The sequence below is a fragment of the Podarcis vaucheri genome (genome assembly GCF_965113315.1).
Source record: "Podarcis vaucheri genome assembly, chromosome: 17".
Lineage (NCBI taxonomy): Eukaryota > Metazoa > Chordata > Lepidosauria > Squamata > Lacertidae > Podarcis > Podarcis vaucheri.
The window spans coordinates 42,664,311-42,683,752 of NC_138755.1; the positions used below are offsets into that span (position 1 = coordinate 42,664,311).

Sequence of the window (19,442 nt, forward strand, 5' to 3'; positions counted from 1 at the left end):
AGAAACTTTCCTACACCCCTCACAAAAAAACTGAGCACCTGTGACTCTAATTTCAGGCCCACCTTTGTGTATTTTTGCACTCTAAGCAAAATTCAAAAATTGCATTTAAGTGTCTTGTGCATGTGGAAGAGATTTACATTGGCACCGAATCACCTGAAAGACATGTAAGCACTATGTCTAGATGCAGCTTTCAACTACCCTTCCCATGTGATAGTTTACCATGTAACTTGCTATTGGAAGCAGTTCGGTGATTGGCCGGACTACAGCTTCATGCAGTGGGGACAGTGGGAGAGTGTTGGGGATGGATGGATGCTGGCTGTAAGAAAAAGCCTGAGCTGTTGAGAGTCCTGTATATTTTTTTAAAACCTTGACCATTGTTTATTCATGCCACCAGCTGTCCACAAGTGTAACTAATTGAGGTAAAAACATTTTATTCTAGAATGCGCTATATTGAACCATTAAAGGGTCTCTGGTTAAAAGAACCCTGAACATTGCACAGAAAAATAAGCATCCCTTTGCAGTCAGGACCACTTCTGAATGCCACTGCAGGAAGGCTGGTAACATGGCAGGAACAAAGGCAGCACCAAACATGGGAAGCCTGTCTTCTCATTCACACACCTGAGGGCTCCATCCCATGCTACATCTGGCAGATATTGCGCTCTTTGCAAACACAAACGCAAACGAGCAACGCATGCTGCTAGCTTCCAGACAAGATCATAACTGGCAGGCTTTCTGACTTGGATCCAGTTGCATGCATTGCCCAGCTGCATTTATGATGGTGCTCCTTTCGTTTATATATATTTCTTGCTTTCCATGCAGTCAGACATTGGTTATTCCTAAAAACAAGAGAAGGTAACCTTTGGGGGCAAGAAGGAGGGAAAACCGAAAGAAGCAATGGAGGTATTTAGCAACCAACAAGTAAGGTTCATTCACCAACAGATCTAGGACTCTGAGACACACACACACACCCCATCAGATTTTTCAAGATGCTCCCCAACTTTTTAGCGCATTGATAAATGCACAACAGTCCTTTATCTTTCACCCCAATTTTGCTGACCAGGAGAAGCAAACTCTGGATCCAAATATGGCAAACTGCTTTCCAGCTTAGCCCACCTAGAGAAGGTACAAAACAGAAGAGGGCAGCCCTCTGCCCACCCACTCTCCACAGGCTGAGTTTCTGCCAAAGAGGCTGGCTGGCTCCAGATCCAAAAGGTGAGACTTAAGCAAACTAATCGCGGAGAGGCAGAGAGTTTGCTCCCAGAGGCCGGTCCGTTTGCCCCTATCCTCACTACTCAGCACACGGAGGAACTAAGGAACAGGGCAAAACCTGGTTCAGAAGTCTTCTTGTCCGTCTCTCTCAGTCCAGAGGAAGCGCAGGGTTCTCCAAGAAGACGGCCAGCTTGCCCGCTACCATGTCCAGGTCGTTGGTGTTGGCATACTTCAGCAGGTTGGTGCCCTTGATGAAGTAATGCTTCAGGAAGTGCTGGCTCACACATTTGTGCAACTTGCGCACCATCCGCAGGAAGCCTTTGCGGAAGCAGGACCAGTCCTTGGAGCGAGGGTACTTCTCGCACGTCCAGAACAGCACCGTCTGCAGAAGAAAGACACAAATGAGAAGACACATTGAATTCAACAAGGCAGGGAGTACGGGGGGTGGGGGGTGGGGGTGGGATACAGTCTACATGGGATGGCTCCCAACCTTGAAGTCAATACAGTGGTACAAAGTTAAGTCAAGCAAGATATATAAGAATAAATGTTTAATTATTAAGATACAAAAATACAATCTCCATAATAAAGTTACAAAATAATAACAAGGAAGTCATGCACAGGCAAGAAATAGACATAGGCAAGAAATAAGTAGCAAAAAAAGAAATGGATAAATGTTGGTACATAATGAAATGTGAAAATGCGAATTTACAAATATAATGTATATGTATCACTATGTAAATATTTCATATATGTATTGCAACATTAATAATAAATAAATAAATATTTTTAAAAAAGTAAATACAGTGGTACCTTGGTTCTCAAACACCTTGGTACTCAAACAACTTGGAACCCAAACACTGCAAACCCGGACGTAAGTGTTCCGCTTTGCGAACGCTTTTGAGTGCCACACTTCCGTTTTGAGTGTTACGCTGAGGTCTGTCTGTTTTTGCTATTTATTTTGCGTTTTTGATTTTGCGGCTCTTTTGGTTTTGCTTTTGTGAGTGTGTGGAACCCAGTTCAGCTAGTGATTGACTGATTGTGTGACTGCAGTACTTATTTATTGCTTTCATTTTATGGATCAATGGTCTTGTTAGCTAGTAAAATTCATGTTAAATTGATGTTTTAGGGGTTGTTTTTAAAAGTCTGGAATGGATTAATCCATTTTGCATTACTTTCTGTGGGAAAGCGCATCTTGGTTTTGGAACGCTTTGGTTTTGGAACGGACTTCTGGAATTAAGTTTGAGAAGCAAGGTGCCACTGTCGTTTAGAAATGCTACAGCTTTCTTAGTGAAGCTCCCTGTTGCTCTGGCGTGAAAAGTGAGGGGCCAGCTGCATCGTCTTCTGCCTGAGACATTTGTTGCTGAAGTTGGAACCCCTGATACCCAGGAGAATTTGGGGTTTCCGGTATACGGGGGGGACGGGGACGACAGACAACAGTCTGGGGGGGTTGGCTTGGGCCTGGTTGCCAGAAAAACAAAGGGCAAGACCAGGCTTCCTCAAGCTCGGCCCTCCAAATGTTTTCGACCTACACCTCCCATGATCCCTAGCTAGCAGGACCAGTGGTCAGGGATGATGGGAATTGTAGTCTCAAAACATCTGGAGGGCCGAGGATGAGGAAGCCTGGGCAAGACCATCTTCCACCCCCCAAATATCACAAACACAAAATCTGGGCCAAAAAGGATTTCCCTGCAACTCACTAGCACGTCTCTGGCAAGTGCTCGTGTCTGGCCTACATAGTATATCTTCATGTTTATATGGAGTTGTTTCCATAACTGAAAGCCTAGAAACATACCAGAACTTTTAGAAACACCACAGCTGGTGTCTCCGTCACACAAGCTTATTGTGTAATGTTTGGCCCTGTGGGGCTCTGCAAAAAGTGTCCCATCTAGAAGAGAGAACATGGGGGCTTGCTAGCACAAGTGAATTAGACGGCCTTCTTAATAATGGCATCCGGTCCGAGTAATGACCCGGGTCAAGGGTGGAAAACCCTTTTTCTGCATAGCTGCCAACTTACAGATTTGAAAATAAGGGACCAGCAGGCTCGAAAATAAGGGATCAGCAGCCAAAATAAGGGATTTCAGTCAACCAGCAGCCAAACAAAGCCTCAAGCGGTGGTTCCCACAGCGCAGCAACCCGGCAAAGGGGATGCAGCAAGGGAAACCACCGTCACCTCTCCGCTGGGAAGCACTGAGCAAAGGCGAGTCCGCAGGCAACGCGGCCGATTTGATTGGCACAAAGCATGCAAGCTCCACCCCCCAGTCGTTCTTAGACTCCTTATTGGGTGAGCAATGCAGCCAAACAACACAGTTGGAGCCTCCCTCCTCCCTGGCCGGAAGGGAGAGGAGCTGCTTCCTTTGAAACCCGGGAAATTTAAGGGACATCATCAATAAGGGACAGCAGCGGGACACGGCGCTGGGATAAGGGACTTTCCCACCAAATAAGGGACAGTTGACAGCTATGTTTTTCTGTCAAGTGTCAGATTCTGTTGGGATTACTCTGTCAGAGGTCGATGGTGGATGGAGCCAGAGCAGAAAATGGCAGACTCTACCCATTTCCTCTCTCTTTCCAACACGACCTTTTCCTCACCTCCTTCCCCACCCAGTAGGATCCTGTGGTGTGGAGAAGAGAGAGTCAGCTGCCTTCCGCCCTTGGCAAACCACAGGCAATGAAGAAGCGTTAAGGAGCCATTCCTCCAAAACATCTCCTCTTGTTTTGGGGTACAGATCTCTCCCCCCTTCCCAATACCTCACTGGCTGTGCACACACCTGCAGGTGGAAGGAGGTGAGGACTGGCTTGTTTCCCGCACACCAGACATCTTCCTTCATCTGCCTCATAACCCGGAAGCACATCATGCGGCAGCCGCCGTCCTCATCGAGTCCCTGCATCAGGATGTGCTCAGCTCTTGAGAAGCTCAGGTACCAGTGGTAGTTGGAAGAGGCCAAGAGGTCAAAGCCAAAAGGCTGCAGAAAAGAAACAGAGCAAGTTGGAGAAGGAAAAGACGGGGGGAAGAAGGCAGAGGGCGCCCCCCCCCCAGCTGAGAGATTGGTTGAGCATCTCCATAGGAGCAGCCTTTGCATTGTTTCAATCCATCAACTTATCCCAAGGGTCCAGGGGGCTTACTAATACTCTGAAACAGATTGAAAGGCACAGAATTATACAAATAAAACATATTAGAATATGCTAAATTAAAAGCAACATTTACATGCTTATCCCATTGCCTTCAATGAGATACCTATCTATGGGCTACTTTTATGGGCTACTTTTAAAATGAGGCTGCATTTTAAATTGCATTTTAACCTGTATTTTAAATTGGTCCCCCCCCATTATGTTTTTATTGTAATTTTACTGGTGTTAGCTGCCCTGAGCCCGGCTCTGGTCAGGGAGGGTGGGGTAGAAATAAATTTATTATTATTATTATTATTATTATTATTATTATTATTATTATTATTATCAACAGGATATCTAGAAGCTGTGTTAAGGCTTGGGCTTTGGGGACTCCCCAGCGACAGGAGGCTGGATGCATAGGCGGAGAAGAGAACGTAAACGGCCTTTCACGTGCCACCATAGTTTTTAACTGGTCCAGATTAAGAAAACATGAAGCATATTTTAGCAGTTGAAAGGGAAAATATGGGAGAAGACACTGTCTATAGCAGGGTTCCCCAAACTTGGGCCTCCAGCTACTACAATTCCCATCATCCCTGACCACTGGTCCTGCCAGCTAGGGGTGATGGGAGTTGTAGTCCAAAAAACAGCTGACGACATAAGTTTGGGAAACCGTGATCTAGTGTAGAGGGTCTTAAAAGCAATTGGTCAAGAGGGATCTGGAAGTTACACTCTTCCCCCAACCTAGTAGCATTAAATAGAAATGGTGCCCTCTTCATACTTTTGTGGGTTGTGTACATTGGCCGCCTCTCCCTGGCAAGCAGAGGATTTGAAAATGACTCCTGTTTGTCTTTCCTTGCTTACAGGGATGTGCTGCAAGTCTCCACGGCCAGTTGGCACCAGACTCCTGTCTCCAGGCATGGCACACAGAAAGAGGACAAAGAAGTCCGTCCCCTCATCTTAACACGAGGGCTTGTGGGCATCCAATGAAGTGGGAAGTTCGAAGGTTCGGGACAAAGAAGAGAAAACACTTCTTCACACAGCGCATAGTTAAACTATGGAACTCACTCCATAGTAGCGATGGCCACCAACCCGTACCCTCCAACATTTCTCTGATGAAAATAGGGACGTCCCATTCCATAATGATAATTTTACTATTTATACCCCACACATCTTGTTGTGTTGCCCCAGCCACTCCTGGCAGCTTCCAACATATATAAAAACATAAGAAAACGTTAATTTTTTAAAACCCTTTTCCCTATACAGGATTACCTTCAGACACCTTGAGGGCTGGATAACTCCATACCCTCCAACATTTCTCCAATGAAAATAGGGACATGCTCAGGAAAAGCGGGACATTCCGGGATCAAATCAGAAACCAGGATGGCTGCTCTAAATCAGGGATGGTCCTGGAAAACAGGGACCCTTGGAGGGTCTGCCAACCTAGATATATTTCACGAAGGAGGGGGCTATCGAAGGCTTCTGGCCATAGTGGCTACGCTCCGTCTCCACGGCTGGGGCAGCATTACTTCTGAACCCCAGAGCAGAATATGAGTTTTAACTGTTCAAATCATTATGGCCTAAATCATTGGTTCTCATTTATTTTATTTTATTGTGGGCCACACTTTCAGAATAAAAATTTGCTCCTGCCACACCGACTATTTTAGTGATAAGAAATACATCCTCTCCTGTCACACCCGTGTGGCGCACCGCACTCCGGGAACACCCCTGGCCAAACTCCTGCTCTCTTACCCCTCCACATGCCCCTCTTTGCAAGATCGGCTGGGGGCTAAAACCACAGTCGCATCCTGGCCTGGTACCTTGACGCACTGCACTTTCTCCTGGCTAGGCCAGCGCTTGAAACATCGGGGCCACTTGATTTTCCGAGGCCAACAAGTTGGGATCTCAATCGTTGGAACCAGCTCAACCTCAACCTGGACGTCAGATGTCTCCACAGCAACATGGACCACCGGGCTGAAGCCTTCCAAAATGCTGACTCGCTCTGGGGTTGGGAAAGGGCATCCAAAGGGGATTAGTCAGCAGAAACCGGACTACAGCTGACTCCTCGCCTGGCACAATTCTGCAGCTGGCATTTCCTCTTCCAATGCCCAATATTAGCTGGATTCTGACATTCATTAATTTATTGCGTTTAGGGGCATTCCCCCCCAAATCCCTTATGACAGTATGCTTCTGCCAGTCTGTATCTGTAGTCACAAAGGCAGTTCAATTTCATTTCACTTTCAATTTGTATACCGCCTTTTTATATTTACTTGCACAAGGGGGTTTACAGCAACAAAATAAACAACCAAGAACATGCCCCTTACAATAATCTGGTCCAATACAGAAAGGCATAACAAAATATAACTTTTAAACAGACTGACTTGTATAAAAGAAATTAATATTCAACAATCTATTAGAATATAATAGTACGCAATAAAATTAACTCTGAAAACATCAGCAAATAATAATTAAACAGAAATTCACTCTTAATGACAATAAATATGATCTAAACTATTATCATTAGAAATCACTGCAAGTCACAATGCAGATGATGATGATGGTGGGGATGATGATTTGTGGTATGGTCTGTCATGAGGGCCAGGACCACACTGCTGGGGTGTGTGTGTGTGTGGGTGGGTGTGGGTGTGGGTGTAGACCTGGCAGAAGTATCTGTTCGAGGTTTGGGGAGGCCATGAGTGGGAAAGTGCTACCAAAAACCCCTGAGCCACTTCCTCTCGCACCTGCCCCAGTGAACTCACCCGTGAGATGGTGAGAGGCGATTGCTTTCTCCACAAGTTCTCGGAAAACAGCCAGGACTTTGGCGGGCACGAGGTCGCCCTCGATGTTCACATCTGCCTCGTGCCACTGCTGGAGGCTCTTGGAGAACTGCTCCACTTCCAGCCACTGCTGCAGCTCCTCCGGGTCCCTGACAGGGGACAGGAGCTTGGCTCCGTGCGTCGTGTAGTAGCGCCAATGCCGCACTTGGCCTTCTTTGTACCCAGACAGGCCAAGCAAGGGGACGGTGATGAGGAATTGGCCGGGTGTTAAGACCTAGACAGATTCAGAAAGGTTGGAACAGGAAATGGCTAGGATGGCCAGGAAACTAGAACAGACTTTGGGCCTGTCCACACTTCCATGGGTCGGATCTGAATTAGAGGCTTCCTGATTCACGGCTGAAGGCAACCCTAAGCATGCTTACTCAGAAGTATATATGTTAAGTACTGGAGCCTTGGTTACTTCACTACATCTGCTAACAGTGAGGAAATGATCTATATCTCTATATAATAATAATGTAAGAATGCCATCAAGCAATCCTCACTGGAAGATTGGCAGTGCAGTATCACTGTCCTGGATTTGCACGACGTCAGGTTGGGATAGGGAAGCAAAAGTGAAGGCAAGTTGCACAACAGCAATGGCCCCGGCAGAGGAGTGAGGAGCAGGCAAGACTGAGAGGGGAAAAGAGGCAGTTGAAAACAACAGAAGAGTTTTAATTAAAGCAGGGATTGAGGGAACTGAGAGGGAAATTGTTAAGTTGTGGGTGAACATATCAGAACGACACAGCGATTCTTCAAACAGCTCTTGCTTATTCACAGGCCAGAACAGAACTGAGCTGAAGGGTTCAGCCAGCCTGCTTATATAGAGCTCCACTACAACGCAACAGTAACCACTTTCTGTAACTATCCAATCACTGAAAGTCACTTTCAATCCCTTATTTGCATATGTGGATCTGAGTGAAAACTATCTACAGTATCTCCCTGCTGGCCCAGGGTGAGAACTTCAGTACATAACAGAAATGGTGGTTTGAAACAACAGCAGGTGTTTGAGGAAAGTACTATGGAATATTTGAGGGCTTAACATCCTTGGGGAAGTTTGAGCATAGTGAAAAGGGAGGGACACTGAAAAGCAAGCAAAGTGGCCATTTTAAACAACAGCAGAGGTCTGAATAAAACAAGGATGGGATTCCTCAGAAAGGAATTACAAGGCATAAGTACAGATGGAATTTATTGTTCATGTGCCATTGCAATGAAGTCCCACGTGGCTTTAGTGGGGATGACAAATTCTGTGGTACGTAAAGCCCAGGGACTATAACACGTCCAGCAAAATGTGAAGCCCCCTTCTTCAGGTGAGACTTCTCAGGCAGCAGGTGACTTAAAAGCATGACTTTGTGCTTTCATACATTTTGGGAGGGCTTGGCTAGGGCAGAGGTGAGTTAGGGTAGTTGGTGGAGTGAGCGTGGTGGTGATCAAGGGAGGAAGCAGACCTGAGGGGACCTGGAGGGAACCTGTGCAAGGTGTTTGTACCTGGATAGACGGGTGGAAGGTGCTCTTCCCCTGAAGCAGAGCTGACCACTTGGCCAGTAAGGCTGGCTGATCCTGAGAGGCAGCAAGGAAAGAAGCAGACAGAAGAGAGGCAGTAAAAGGCGGTTAGTTGGCTAACTAAAGACGCAGGCTGGTGTTAATGCAAATCACTAGGCGGGGTGAAATCCAGAGAGATGCCCGCTTTGCAGCCTGGAGATGGAACTTCTTCAAAACACTCTGAAGCACACCTTGTCCAATCCTTCGGGAAACAAGGAAAACACGGCATTGAGCTACTTTCTTCCCTTGTGTGGTCTCTGCTTGCTCTGTCAGTTCAGTCTCTTTCTACCTTATCTGCCTGCAAGAGAGGTGAGTGGGGGACCCAGGGCAGAGAGAGCGAGAGAGCAGGAACCGCAGTCATCTCCGCAGGCTTTGCAATGCTGAAAAACAGCTTGTGGTGGCAGCCTCACAACCTTCTCCAGTCAGGAGTGCTCTGATGGTGTTTCCTGCTTGGCAGGGGGTTGGACTCGATGGCCCTTGTGGTCTCTTCCAACTCTATGATTCTATGATTCTACTAAAATGCGGTGTCCCTTTGCTGCAAGTGCCGTTTCTGAAAACGGGTATCAACCTCCAAGAACTGAAGTGAGGAAAAAGTGAGGGAGAAGGGAGAAATGATGCCACCATTTGTTGGCTCCCCCCTCACCTTGCCACAAGGTCTGGAGACTTGTGGGGACATTTCCTTCCATCAGTCATCTCAAGGGCGACCCTGCCAGCGACCTCCAAGGCTGCTGGTTAATGTCAAACTAACCTCGCCCCAAGCCAGGAATGTAGAACGGGCACTTCAAAGGAGAACTATGGTCCCTGGGATTTCCTGCTACCCATATTGATCCCTGGGGCTGGTAATGATGATCATCAGTACTCACATGCTGCTAGTGTTTCGGTAGTCTGAACCAGCCTGCCTGATCTCTAAATAAGCCCTCTGTTCAGAACCCCCACCATTCCGAGTCTGCAGGTTCAGCCCCTTCTCACAGATGCATGTAAATTAAAGTGTTACCGGGATATGACCATTTGCTGCACCCTCCCTCTAAGCATTCACCTGGAGTTAACTTAGCTGTAAGGTTACTAAGGGACGTGGGTTAAACCGCAGAGCCTAGGACTTGCCAATCAGAAGGTCGGCGGTTCGAATCCCCGCGACGGGGTGAGCTCCCGTTGCTCGGTCCCTGCTCCTGCCAACCCAGCAGTTCGAAAGCACATCAGAGTGCAAGTAGATAAATAGGTACCCCTCCGACGGGAAGGTAAGCGGCGTTTCCGTGTGCTGCTCTGGTTCGCCAGAAGCGGCTTAGTCATGCTGGCCACATGACCTGGAAGCTGTACGCCGGCTCCCTCGGCCAGTAAAGCGAGATGAGCGCCGCAACCCCAGAGTCGGCCACGACTGGACCTAATGGTCAGGGGTCCCTTGACCTTTACCTAAGGTTACTAATGGTAAGAACTATGTACACCGCTTTGAGCTCTTTGGGAGGAAAGTGGGATTCAAATACATTAAATTAAAAAAGATACGAAGGCAAGTTTCTCTCAAAAAATGTTTAGCTCTTCAGCTGTAGCTATTTAGTCAGTTGACAAGAACCGTTGCTGATTTGCAGAAATGAAACATTTTCTCCCTGCGACCTGCCTTCCAACCACTAAATATGAAACTGTGCCTTTCTCCGGATGCTTGCAAGAGTTATTAAAAAACTTCCTTTACAAAGGGTTGATGTTTTAGGGGTTTTACTTACTAAATAGAATGAGAACCTTTATCAAATCATGGAATTGCCAAGGTAGAAGGAATGTTGAAGACCACCCTCTCCACATCTCCCGACCTTGCACAAAAGCTTGCCAGGCCCCACAACATCTCTTAGAAGAAAATGACCAGCCTATAATCGCATCATTGCTACGCAGTGGCAGAAACTGACAAAACACGGATGTTTTTGTGCAGTCCACAGCATCTGGACATGGGAGATGGGGGAGGTCGTATTTTATTACAGCCTCTGAAATAGCGAGACCTGCAAGGGTCTGTGCAGCAAATAACCAACATGCAAGGAGGCTACCAGATAGCATCCGTTGTGAGCAGCAGACTCCTAACCATATCTGCTCCTACTGACCTTATCTGCTCCGTCTTACTGAATTCACACACCCAGCTAAGAAGAACTGCAGCCTCAGACCTAAGTTGCCATCACCTGTAGTATATCTCCTTCACTCTTTTCAGAAGCTCATACTTTCTCTGGTACACAGTAGAGCATCTCTATGGCCAAAGGCATCCGTCTATCACCAGTGGTACCATCCATTCTCTTCAATCAATTTCCACTGGCGTTATGGTACACCCAGGGCAGATCTACGCTCACGGGTTATAACATTAAGGAGGGGTTAAGGAATGGTTTTCCTAACGTAGATAGATGGGCATGTTACCTTTTGCTTGTAACGTTAATAATGCGTCATTGAAAGGTGACACCAGAGGGCGCTGCAGAGCAACCAGGAACTGGCAGCAGAGAAACTGCATTTTGACAGGGAAAACAAGGTAAGGAACGTTTGAAATTTACCAGTCTGCCCTGTGACGTTTTAGAACGATCTATGTAATGTCATTCTAATAAGGTTAAAAAGGTCTGCGTAGTTCCAGCCCCAGTTTTAATAATTGCAAGGAAGTATGCCTCTGATTGTAACTGAAGGCTGAATACGAGTGGTAATAGAAGCCCATTCAGGGGTATTGAGGATATGAACCGGAAAGAATGAAATCATCCTGAGTTCCAGCCTCTTCCTGCATCTTTTGGTTGTGCATCAATCCTGGCTTCTGGCTTGCCCTTTGGTTCTGAATTACGCCTTCATTCCACGGCTCCGGGTTGCCCACAAACTGCTCCCCTCACAACCCAGACCTCCCACTGTCCTCTAAAGGTTGCAGAACTGTAGTTCAGAGCAAGGAGCCAGAGGCACCAGGTGTAGCTTTAATCCTGCAGTCTATAATGGACAGGTGGTGCTCCCATGAGGAGGAGGGTCCAGAATCGCTCGTGGACTCAGTGCACACATAACAACAACAACAACAACAACAACAACATATTTATACCCCACCCATTTGGCTGGGTTTCCCCAACCACTCTGGGTGGCTTCCAACAAAATATGAAAAAAAACCACATTAAAACAACAGTCATTAAAAACTTCCCTAAACAGTGCTGCCTTCAGATGTCTTCTAAAAGTCAGATAGTTGTTTATTTCCTTGGCATCTGATGGGAGGGCGTTCCACAGGGCGGGCGCCACTACCTAGAAGGCCTGGTTCAAGCCAAAGACCTCATGCATGCTTACCTTCATGTTTTCGTTATGAATCCCAGAGTTAGAAATTGCCTGGAAACGAGAATCCTTGTTGCTAATTTCGTTGGTAAGCCGTTGTATGATTTTTTGCACTTCATCCACAGTTTTGGCCACTGCTCGGTGCCTCAGGTCCACCTGCAGACAAAACCCAACATTTCTACTATATTCTTTCGGACCCCAGACTATATAGAATCAGAGAATTGTAGACCCGGAAGGGAGTGGTGGAGGAAGGGGGTGGGGAGGGCGGTCTGCTCCAGGTACCAGCCTGGGGGGGTTGACATTGCTGCGGTCAGGCGCCTCCCCCTTGGGGTGATCGCTCGGGCGGGCGCCACTCCATTGGGACGCCCCCAGGTACCAAAGCCCCTTCCTTCGCGACTGCCGGAAGAGACCCCCAAGGGGCATCTAGTCCACAGCTTAACCAAACAAAGCTCCTGAACCACAGACCTTCTGGAAGGCATATTATTTAGGTGAACCTTGCTGTGTGCGCATGTACACATGTATGTGAGTCTGCATGCAAATGGCACGGGAATTCCAGTTCAGAGGGCGCTGTCCAGTTCAGTAGTTCTGCTAGTGGAAGGATTCTGTTTTTAGAACGGAACTTCCCTCCCCTCCCCAAATCTTTTGGGTTGGGGAAATATCCAAAGGGTTGTCCCCCTTTAGGTATTATTTACACGGCAGAGCTTCCTATGCTTAATTCTGAGTTGTTGTTTAGTCGTGTCCGACTCTTTGTGACCCCCTGGACCAGAGCACGCCAGGCGCTCCTGTCTTCAATTATGAGTAGTTACACCCAAATTTACTGGATCTTACATTTACTCGGCTGGATCTTTGAATTCGTTTGTGTTCTTCATTGTATTGTGAAGCATCTAAAGCTATCACTTGAATTGCTTGGCCTTTTGTAAAAACAAAACAAAAAAATGATCCCCTCCCTTTCCCCTCAAGGTTTATACACTTTGGTTACGCTTCATGCACCTGACAAAGCAGACTTTTGCCCATGTTAGTGTCAGCTGCAATGAAAATATTATTATTATTATTATTATTATTATTATTATTATTATTATTATTTTGAATTTATATACCACCCATCATCTGTAGATCTCACGGCAGTTCACATCATAAAATTTACAATTTTTAGGCATTAAGATGCTTCAGAACTCATCTTTATTGCCCTATATATCAAATTTCTGGCATCTATGAACTGTATGAGAATCCGTGCTTTTTAGACCTGTTTTTAATATACTCTAGTTGCCTGCTGCCCTCCAATTCAGGGTGGGGATTTTTGTAAAAAAACCAACAAGAACAGTGTTCCTTCCTTCTCAAGAGGTGTCTTCTCACTGGGGCGAAGTTTTGTTTGTTGATAATCCCTTATTATATTGTATTGACTATACTTAATTACGGTATATCATGGGCAGGGTCAAAGTCAATTAGATTTCTTGTGTGACTATATAAAAAAACAAGAAGAACGAGGTGTGCATCAAGAAATCAATAAATCAGAAGGTGGGGGAAAACACAAATGAAAACACGAGGAAGAATGAAGCTGCTTCTCATATACAGACTCAAATACGTGTGGATGTAGAGTGTCCAATTTGATGGGGCAAAGTGGATTAACAGCTACATAATGCCCAAACATGGGCAAGCCCAAAGCGTCCTTCTGTTAATGCCCAGTTTGAGTAGCTACTGAGAAAATCAGGGCCAAATTAGACACGACAGCACAATATTTCCCACGTGTTTTGAAAGTGTAAGTGCAGCTGTGGACAGAAGGTGTCTTGGATCTGCAGTGCTTCTGGAAGGGGCTTTTCACTCTGCAATTTTCCGCGTTAAAATCCTGCCTCTGCAGACAAGTTAAGGAAGAAAGGCTTCCTACAGTTAAGAGAATTTGAAGGAACCCCCCCCCCCGCCCCCCGCCCAATTACTCTAGCCATTTGTATCTCTCCATAGAGAGCATCTGCCCTGTTTGGCTCCAGCAGACAGAATAAAAACAGATCCTCTTGCATTTGTCCATAAGGGTTTTACTGTGGATCCAAGATTGGGTACTTCAGAGCAGGAGACATTCCCAGGGGAGATTTTGTTGATCCTTCCCAAAATTTCATTCAGTTGGTACTTTACCTGGAGAGTTCTACCCAGTGCTCATTTTCCCTATTAAAAAATGTTTAGGGGTCCTCTCCTTTTCCTACTCATATTGAAATACTGCCCCTCAATGAGGCCAAACCTAGATTCATAAAATGTTGAGGGGTGTGCGACCCCCTGCGCTCCCCCGCTGAAAAAAACACACTGGTTGTGCCTCATAAACATGAAAACAGAATTCCGAACCTCTCCAAACAGAAGAGCCACAGGGTGAGAACTTCAATATATAACACGCAATGTCCCTTACCTTATTCTGAATGTATTGCTCTACAGCTTCTTCTGCGAGGGGTTTCATGGCAAGGACTTGTCTTCAACGGACCTCCAAGGAAATTCCTTTGTGCCTGCAGGGCTTTCTTGACACTGACGCGGGGCAACAATCCCGGGGTTTTCACATGCGCTTTTTCTATTTCACTAGAAACCTTGTTTTTCCTGCATATGGAGAAGGAAAGCAAATCTTCTTTTTGTCCCGCATTACAGCACCCATGCGCAGCTTAGCACTTAAGGACATTCCCAGTCCGACCCTCTCCAAAAAGAAAACGGGTTCGATTGTTTCCATTTTAAAAAATGCAAACAATCTTAACATGTGCACTTAAGAGTTTCAGAAAAGGCTAATCTTTTATGAAAGAGCAGCGCACTTTCTCAGCCATTGCTGACTGCCACAAGACACTTCCTTGCTCAGTCAAGCTCTCTTGCCCATGTCGTTTGCAAAATAAATCATCTTCCACACACACACACACACCCCTCTCTGCAACGGAGCCCTTGGTTTTCTACGCTTTGGCGTTGCAGTGCAAGGCCTCTGCTCCTTATCTCTCCTTTCTGCCTCCTGCGAGTATTGACTGTAAATGCCACACCACTTGGGCCTTGCCTGCCAGCCGCTCGCCTTTCTTGACTGTAAACACAGACTAAGCCGCCTCTCGTTAGCTGCCAGCGCCCCAAACGAAGAGAAGCACACCCACCACAAATTGCTCAGGAAGGGAAAACAATTGATCGGGCTCTTTATCAATCGAAGCGGTTGTTTGTTTTTGCAAAAGCTTGCGTCAGAGGCGTGTGGTGCACAAGGCCAGAGATTCACTCCGAACAGTTGGGCTTGGCAGCTTGCAGTCTCTTCACTGGATAGTCTTCCAGGGTCACAAGGGATTGGGAAGACCCAAACGTCTGCAAATAAAAAAGTATTAGCACACAGGGGGCTCCTGCAGCTTCCATGCCTCAACCACCCAAGACATTTGGACTGGAGTTGGCTGTTCTTGTCCCTGGCTCACTTCTGATGTTTTGGTCACGAGACAGATTGATGTGGGTTGCAAGACTAGAGGAAGAGTGATATGTAGAGAATCCACCTTAGGGCTGAAAGTCAGATGCCTATCTTTCCAGTCTCTAAGACAAAGTCCTTCTGCCTCACCTGTGGTCTCTTCCTCCCACTGCTGAAAGCCACACACCCAAACCTTTGCCTGTCCGGACAAGATACACTTCTAAAGATACACTGCCAACTAGTGTCGACAATATTGAGCTAGATGGCTCAATGATCTGACTTGGTATAGGGGTGCTTCCTATGGAAAAGGGACGCCGATGGCACTGTGGTCTAAACCACTGAGCCTCTTGGGCTTGCTGATCAGAAGGTTGGCTGTTTGAATCCCTGCAACAGAGTGAGCTCCTGTTGCTCTGTCCCTGCTCCTGCCAACCTAGCAGTTCAAAAGCAGCCCAGTACGAGTAGATAAATAGGTACCGCTGCGGTAGGAAGGTAAACGGCATTTCTGTGTGCTCTGGCTTCCGTCATAGTGTCCCGTTGCGCCAGAAGCGGCTTGGTCATGCTGGCCACATGACCTGGAAAGCTGTCTGTGGACAAACGCTGGCTCCCTCGGCCTGAAAGCGAGAGGAGCGCCACAACCCCAGAGTCGCCTTTGACTGGACTTAACCTTCCAGAGGTCCTTTACCTTTAGAAAAGACAGTATACCTGGCAAAAATGTGCAACAAAGGGGGGAAATGTATGGACTGCTATGGAATACGACGAAAGCCCAGGTGGCGTACTACCATTTCCTGCAACTTTGAAAAGATAACATTTGGATTACTTTCAAGGCACCTTTAATGCCAGAGATCTAGGAACAGGATCACCACGATTTGCTAAACTGTAAAGTGTCAATAGCACCTGTATATAGAGGGGGGACTTGCATTGGGATCTTAGCATGGGTCGGGGGGGGGGTTAATTCTTTCATGCTGTTTTCCTTATTAAAACGCCTTCCTCAAGCTATCGCCCCCCCCCCAAGCTGGACAAAACATACAGCTATTGTTGCCATTAACACTTAAAACAAAACAAAACCCCAGTAGATTCTGTTCACTGATGTTGCGTCTACTTTGGCTTTAAGACATGAGGAAATGTAAGGAAGGGATTTCTGTAAGTCAAGCTCTTAGCATGGTGGTATTTTGCCCTCTCTCCAGCATAGATATAGCATTCTCACAACTTTTCAGGGAGGCTGGAGACAGAATAGATGTCAAAAACCACCCTGTTTTTATTTTTTTTATCCCCCCCCCCCCCAGAAAGTGAGACGTGTTCCCGACAACAGAACCATATTGGAACACTTCTCACCCCCATTCTCACCCCCACTGTACTACTTAGCTTCTTTTAATTGTTAGGGGACTGAATTTTAAAGCCTCACAGGCTATTTTAATAACTTGAATTTTGGAGCTCTGCCCACACCTTACCAAAGTCTGAGTTCTGTAACCGAAGGTCCTGTTTTTCAGTTTTACTACACTGTGCAGTCTTCCATCACGGAGTATGCAATTCATTCTATAAATAGCAAAGGAGCATGTTTGACCTGGCTATTTTGAGGATGTTCCGCACATCATTTTTTCTTTTTAATGATTGGATGAGTGACGGGATGGAGGCTTGCAAACAGAGAGAGCTTTACCATGTTGTCGCTAATTCGTTGTGACAGCTGCAAAGTCATGTACCAAGGCCTTCTTCGTTGCTGCGGACGACGGTAGATCAATATTTGTCAGCTCCATCAACTGGGCCTCCAGTCCTTTTTTGTTTGTTTGTTTGTTTAAACAACACACCTAAATCTGCCCTATAGATTGTTACTGCTATGTCAGTCTCAACCACTGTAAAAAGGTGATTTCTTCTTTGGAGTAAGACTTCTCCTGGGAGCCCTGCAAAGATTTTGGAGGTTGCAAAATTTATCTTCGGGCAGAGCAATAAAGCTAAATGGGAAAGCGAGCTTAGATATAAAATAAAATGAGTTCATCCTAAATCTGTATTCAGAGAGAGAGCATGATTTCTTGCCACCGAGATGTAGACAAATGAAACTAGAACTGGAGTGTTGTTGCTGTTGTTAATAATAAATATTATTATTATTATTATTAATTTATTACTTATACCCCACCCATTCGAATGCTGCATGTTCAGAATACTATTGCAGGGAGAGAACTTCTTTAGAGTTTTGTGACTGATCTCAGGCCACTAAGCAATACATGTCATTAAGGAGAGTTAACAGAGTCCTGCATAGGGCTGCCATAAGTCTGGTTTTCTTGGACACATCCGGGAATTGGGCAGGAAAATTGCGCCCAGGAAGATTATTGGTTTCTGGTTTGTCCAGGAAAACCATTCTGCTTCTTTTGCTATCCCTCAAAATTTAGAAACATAGGGAACCATATCATGGTTAGATTCATTTTTAAAGATTGTCCTCAGGACCACCTTGGAGGCTTGGAGGGAAATGGCTTGCCTTCTCCCTTGTGGGCATCATCAGAAGGGCATCTCCCAGTCTGGGAGGGTCTTTTGACAAGATGCCCTCATCAGTGGGCCAACAACTAGGTTTTGGGGGGAGATGTTCCCCCAAAAGCTTTTGGTAATATGGCAACCCTAGATGACCAGCTAGTATTTGTAATCAAAGACAACAGCATCAAGAGAAGTTTGCTAGAAGATTGTGAGCTCACCTTGGAAAAGGTCCTTGGAATTTTCAAAACAGCTGAGTCAACAGAGCAGAGTATGCAAATATTACACAGCAGTATGCAAATATTACCCAATAGAAACCCAAGGAATTCTTTAAGCACCAGCTCACAAGACAATGCAAAAACCAAACAAAAACTTACCAAGCTCCGGATGAAAGCACACGAATGCAACAGGGCAAGAGCTGGGAGAAAACAGAAAATTGTGCAATAAACCCGGCTGCTTTCATGAACTCATGCCATGGCCACACTATGGAAAATGTTTGCAAGAGACCACACCACTTTGCAAGGGTCTGCAAGTGCAACTTGCTGTGCATGAATTATTGCAGCAGAGAGGTTGTTCAGGAATCCCTGGGCGCCAGTTGGATCTAGCCAGGACCCCAACTTTTATTGCCTATGAATCCTCAATACTCTTGCCTCCCCGATGGCATATCTAGCTAAACTCGAAGTGCCTAAGCACCAGAGGACTTGGGCTCGATGTCATGCCCTCCCCTCGCCCTGTCCTTGAAGGCCGATACAGGAAGATAGCCTATCTGGAGAGGCAATGCCCCTGGGACTCTGGACAAGTAGAAACAACAGAGAATGTGCTTCCCAGTGTCTTTTATTATAGAGACATTCGTACCAGCCGCATCTTACCATCACCGCATAAGTACTTAAGTACTTTAATAACTTTAAGACAAGGAGACTCATCTGGTCTCACCCATCTGAGAAATAAGCAACTCCATAAGCAACGGGGAGGAACGCCCTGGACCCATCCATTGGCCAAAGGAACAAGAGCTATAAGCTGCCATGTAAACAAGGAAAGGGCAGACTGGCCTGAACCAAATATAAATGCTCTCCTATAGCCTAGCTCTTGTGTGCTGGCCTTGAAGAACTGATCTCCTTCCTTTCCCATATAAGTGTAACTTGCTTTTGGAGAACTATTCTTTCCTTGTGTGTCTTTTTTAAGCCTGACGGCAGGGCTTCTCTTCCACTGATGGGAACTGCTTTGGGAGAAAATAATACACATACATACAATAAAATTGTAAGGATGTTGTCATGGCAGGACACATGGCCGCCAGAGGTGGTGTTGCAAACTACCATGAGACAACAAAGGGGGCTCTCAGAGCTTTGGGGTCATCAAAACAGTGTCAGATCCTGAGAAAGACAAAGATAGACATGGGCGAGCACAGCTTGTGTCAGGCTTATTCTTCTATATGCTTAGTTGTTTTATCTTTAACAATACTCTCCACCTGCTTTCCTAGGACAGAAGTTAAACTAACCAGCCTATCATATACAGAATCCTCTCAGGCAGATCCCATTGAAAAAACTGTGTTACATTGGTGACTCTCCAGTCCACAGGTATGGAGGCTGATCTGACACACAAGCTCAGCAATTTCACATTGGAGTTCTTTCAGAACTCTCAGGTGGCAATTTGTTGGTTTTTATTTTGTCTATTAGTATTGA

At 46.1% G+C, this 19,442-nt stretch overlaps 1 protein-coding gene across 6 annotated transcripts; it reads right to left on the reverse strand.

The window, feature by feature from the left end:
- Nucleotides 1–352: 352 nt before the first annotated feature.
- Nucleotides 353–15,953, reverse strand: MAB21L3 (mab-21 like 3). 6 transcript variants are annotated; one of them, XM_082205952.1, is made up of 8 exons: nt 15,457–15,953; nt 14,308–15,215; nt 11,934–12,074; nt 8,613–8,684; nt 7,071–7,362; nt 6,132–6,313; nt 3,975–4,169; nt 353–1,591 (listed from the first exon to the last, which is right to left on the reverse strand). In XM_082205952.1, exons 2-8 carry the CDS (start codon nt 14,353–14,355, stop codon nt 1,358–1,360), a joined length of 1,164 nt encoding a protein of 387 aa, XP_082062078.1. In that variant the 5' UTR covers nt 14,356–15,215; nt 15,457–15,953; the 3' UTR covers nt 353–1,357. The 6 variants fall into 6 exon arrangements, with proteins under 6 accessions (XP_082062078.1, XP_082062074.1, XP_082062077.1 ...); XM_082205948.1 differs by lacking the exon at nt 8,613–8,684 and having other exon boundaries at nt 15,457–15,941; XM_082205951.1 differs by lacking the exons at nt 8,613–8,684; nt 15,457–15,953 and having other exon boundaries at nt 14,308–14,489; nt 15,017–15,434.
- Nucleotides 15,954–19,442: the final 3,489 nt, after the last annotated feature.

Bases quoted from the DNA above. Each gene is read 5' to 3' on its own strand.
- MAB21L3 (XM_082205952.1), bottom strand. From the start codon at position 14,355: ATGAAACCCCTCGCAGAAGAAGCTGTAGAGCAATACATTCAGAATAAG. The intron at 8,685-11,933 runs GTAAGCATGCAT...GCTGCCTCTCAG, and splicing joins TTCATAACGAAAACATGAAG to GATCAGCCAGCCTTACTGGC. The intron at 1,592-3,974 runs GTGTGTGCACAG...TTTCTTCTGCAG, and splicing joins TCACCTCCTTCCACCTGCAG to ACGGTGCTGTTCTGGACGTG.